Here is a 3,229-nt window from a genome sequence, read left to right as displayed (position 1 = left end):
TCGCCCCCCCCCACTCAGCCGTGGCGTGGGGGGGCCAGCCGCAGGAAGGCCCAGCGCCCTGTCCCCTCCCTGGACTCTGGATCCCTCCAGGAACCCCGGGATAGGATGGAGCCTCCATTTCCGGGCAGTTTCTGGGAGGCATTTCCTCCTCCAGTTGGCGGGCACCCTCCCCCATGCCGGCCACCTCCCTCCTGCCTTGGGGAGGAGGGGCTGGGGGGACCTGCCAGGCCTGGGTACACACACCCTGGTGGAGGTCCCTTACCGAGGTGCTGCTGTTCTCCCTGTGCCTGGCTGGGGACCCCTCCTGACTGGATCCCCTGCCCCCTGGAGCCTCATCCTGACCCCAGACCCACCAGCTGGTCAGTGGTCCCCACCCCAGTGATTGGCAGTGTCACACCTCCTAGCTGCCCTCCTCTCCCCCCAGACATCCTTGAGCCCACCCCAAGGCAGACCCCCCATGCACAGGTGACCCCCCCCTCAGGCATCCCCAGAAAAGACCCTCACTCATGCACAAGCGACTCCCTTCTCCCTGGTCCTCTGGGCTGTCCCTGTTTGTGCTCAGCCGCGCCCCCCCCCCCACATCCCACCAGGGAAAGGGTGCGAGGTGGTTAGGAGGAGGGGACCTGCTTCCGGGGGACAACCCTGAGGGCATGGGGTTTGGAGGGTCCAGGAGGAGAAGCCCAGGGACACCACAGCCAGAACCAAGAAGAATCACAGCCGGGGTGACAGCACAGAGCGAGGGGAGGGACAGGGTCCATGGGGACGGGAGAGGAGAGGACAGTCCCAAAGTCATGGAGGGATTAGAGGACAGTCATGGGGGGAGGGGGACACATGTGTCAGGAGCAGAGGAAGGAAGAAGTGTGGGGGAGGTCCCCAAGTGCGCCCCAGGGGAGGAGGAGAATCAAGAGTTTCCCCCAACCTCGAGACCAAGCTCAGTCCTGAAGACCAGCCCAGCTCTTCATGTCCCCTCCGTGTCTAGGTTCGGACCAAGAAGTAGCTGAGGCCCAGAGACAGGCCCACAGCCCGTGTGAGCGGCCGAGGGAAGACCCACGTGGGGTCTGACACCACGCCACCCACCCAAAAGGTAAAAATCAAAACAGAATAAGCAAGGCGCAGACACTAGCCCAGATGGAGAGAGACGCAGGGTCCCGAAATATCTGTGAGTAAGCTCCCCATCCCTAGAGGAAGCCAAGCAGAACTGGGGAATGTGGGCTTCTCCGTTGTCCGTGTCTTGGAGAAAACCTGACTCCCTCCCTCCCGTCCGAACTGCCCTGTTTGGGGATCGGCTCTCAGACTTGGCCAGGCCGCAAACAAAACAAGACAGTGTGTGATTAAGGGCGATTTTGCACGGAGAGGAACAGGGGAACAGGGGCGGGGGTGGAGGGTTTGGCACAGGGTGGTGACCCAGACTGGTGTCTGCAGCCGGCGGCCTGGGGCAGAGGCAGGAGACAGAGGCCTGCCCATTTCAGAGAGAAAAATGAACCAAGGAGAAGGAGGATGAGCAGTGGGCTGGAAATAGAGGGTGGACGGGTGGCCTTGGGGATGGGGGTCTCCAGTCCTGCTGGTGGGGTGCATGGTGCTCCCCAAGGCAGAGGTCAGGACAGTGGGTGGGTGGGAGTCTGGGAGACTAGGGTAGGTTTAGCCTTGCTTTTAATCAGGGTTGCAAAGTCACAGAGACCACCCCCGCCTTCCAGTGCATCCCATGCCAGCCTGCCTGGGGGCTGTCCTGCCCCTGCCCCTGCCCCTGCCCCTGCCCAGTCCAGTGCCAGGCCAAGCTCCAGCTCATTCCAGACCTTTCCCTTGCCATTCCCCTGCCTGGTGCACTGTCTCCCATCTTTAATTAGTTTTGCTCTTGTCCTTCAAACTCTGCTTTCCAACCTCCTTACTAATTCTAGAGAACTCTCTCAAGTCTCCATGGCTCCCAGGGGACTGAGCCCCATAGAGATGCAGGGGAACTGCTGCCAGAGTCCCCCCCTAGAGCCCAGCACGGTCACTACCCAGTGAATGAACCCAGGTTCCACTCCTAGCCATGTGGTGACTCTGGGTAAACTCTACCACCCGCGTCTGCTTCGTCATCTATAAGAGGATGAGGGCTTCTCAGAGATACGCTGGAAATGAAATGCATTGGTGTGTGTGTTGGGACCAGCAGTTGGCGTAATGGCTATGTCGCTGGACTCCCATGTAGTCGACCGCGGTTCAAGTCCCGGACCCGGTGGCTTAAATTCACCCCGGGCGCGTGTGCGTGCGTGCCCAAGATCCCAAGAGGAGAATGGAGGAGAAGAGATTGCAGCGTGGCCATCCCCCCTGGGGGGTGATTTCTTGCTTTCTGTCTCTCTGACTCTCTGGCGAGGGCACGCACCCTGTAGCATTGGCATGAAAACGCTTGGGCCAGTAGCTGGCACATAGTAGGTACTCATGCCACAGTCCCTGTCTGTCATCTCTGGAGGTGGAGGGAGGGTGTGGGGAGAGAAGGGTTGTGTGAGTGAGGAAATGTATTCGGGACCTTCAGACCAGGGAAAATGCCCCAGCCATCCCCAGGGCAGGGAGTGAGGTGTTGTAGGTCCCCCATTGGTCTGGCTGGGCAGGAAGACCAGGCCTCCTTCCGCCCCTGACCTGACTTCCCCCCTCCCAGGAGCTGGCGATGCTGCCCAGGCTGTGAACAGAGGAGGCAGCAGAGCAAGGGCTGCCAGCAGCCGGGGCTGGGGAGAGACATGTGGACACGTGGCCTCTATGGCTCCCGCCTGCCAGATCCTCCGCTGGGCCCTTGCCCTGGGGCTGGGCCTCACATTCGAGGTCACACATGCCTTCCGGTCTCAAGGTAGGGGCTGTCCGGGGGTGACAGTGGGGAGGACCAGTAGGACCGCAGCAGAAAGCTGGGCCAGTGGGTTGAGATGGGGGTTGTTGGGAGAAGGAGGCTCTAAGGTCATTTAGGCTGCAGCCTTGTAGCCCGTGGCCTGGATTCAGGGGCCAATGAGTTCAGCATGACCTGCTTCAGCAGCCAGGGCTGGGGTCAGCCCAAAGCAGGGCCCACCCCTGACCTCTGACCTTCATTCACAGATGAGTTCCTGTCCAGTCTGGAGAGCTATGAGATCGCCTTCCCCACCCGCGTGGACCACAACGGGGCACTGCTGGCCTTCTCGCCACCTGCACCCCGGAGGCAGCGCCGGGGCACGGGGGCCACGGCCGAGTCCCGCCTCTTCTACAAGGTGGCCGCACCCAGCACCCACGT

The 3,229-nt window shown here is 61.5% G+C and overlaps 1 protein-coding gene across 1 annotated transcript in view; it reads left to right on the top strand.

Moving 5' to 3' along the window:
• The first annotated feature begins 112 nt into the window (after positions 1-112).
• ADAMTS10 (ADAM metallopeptidase with thrombospondin type 1 motif 10) overlaps positions 113-3,229 on the top strand; it is a 23,826-nt gene continuing 20,709 nt past the window's right edge. Inside the window, exons 1-3 of the mRNA XM_006159940.3 lie at positions 113-1,084; positions 2,633-2,818; positions 3,058-3,227. Of these exons, the coding sequence (XP_006160002.1) occupies positions 2,731-2,818; positions 3,058-3,227 (258 nt within the window). The 5' untranslated portion in view covers positions 113-1,084; positions 2,633-2,730. The remainder of the gene's footprint in view (positions 1,085-2,632; positions 2,819-3,057; positions 3,228-3,229) is intronic.

This window comes from Tupaia chinensis, unplaced genomic scaffold (assembly GCF_000334495.1).
Source record: "Tupaia chinensis unplaced genomic scaffold, TupChi_1.0 Scaffold000668_1, whole genome shotgun sequence".
In the NCBI taxonomy this organism is placed as follows: Eukaryota; Metazoa; Chordata; class Mammalia; order Scandentia; family Tupaiidae; genus Tupaia; species Tupaia belangeri.
Note: the sequence above shows the minus strand (reverse complement) of the source record. Positions and strands in the feature narration are given on the sequence as shown.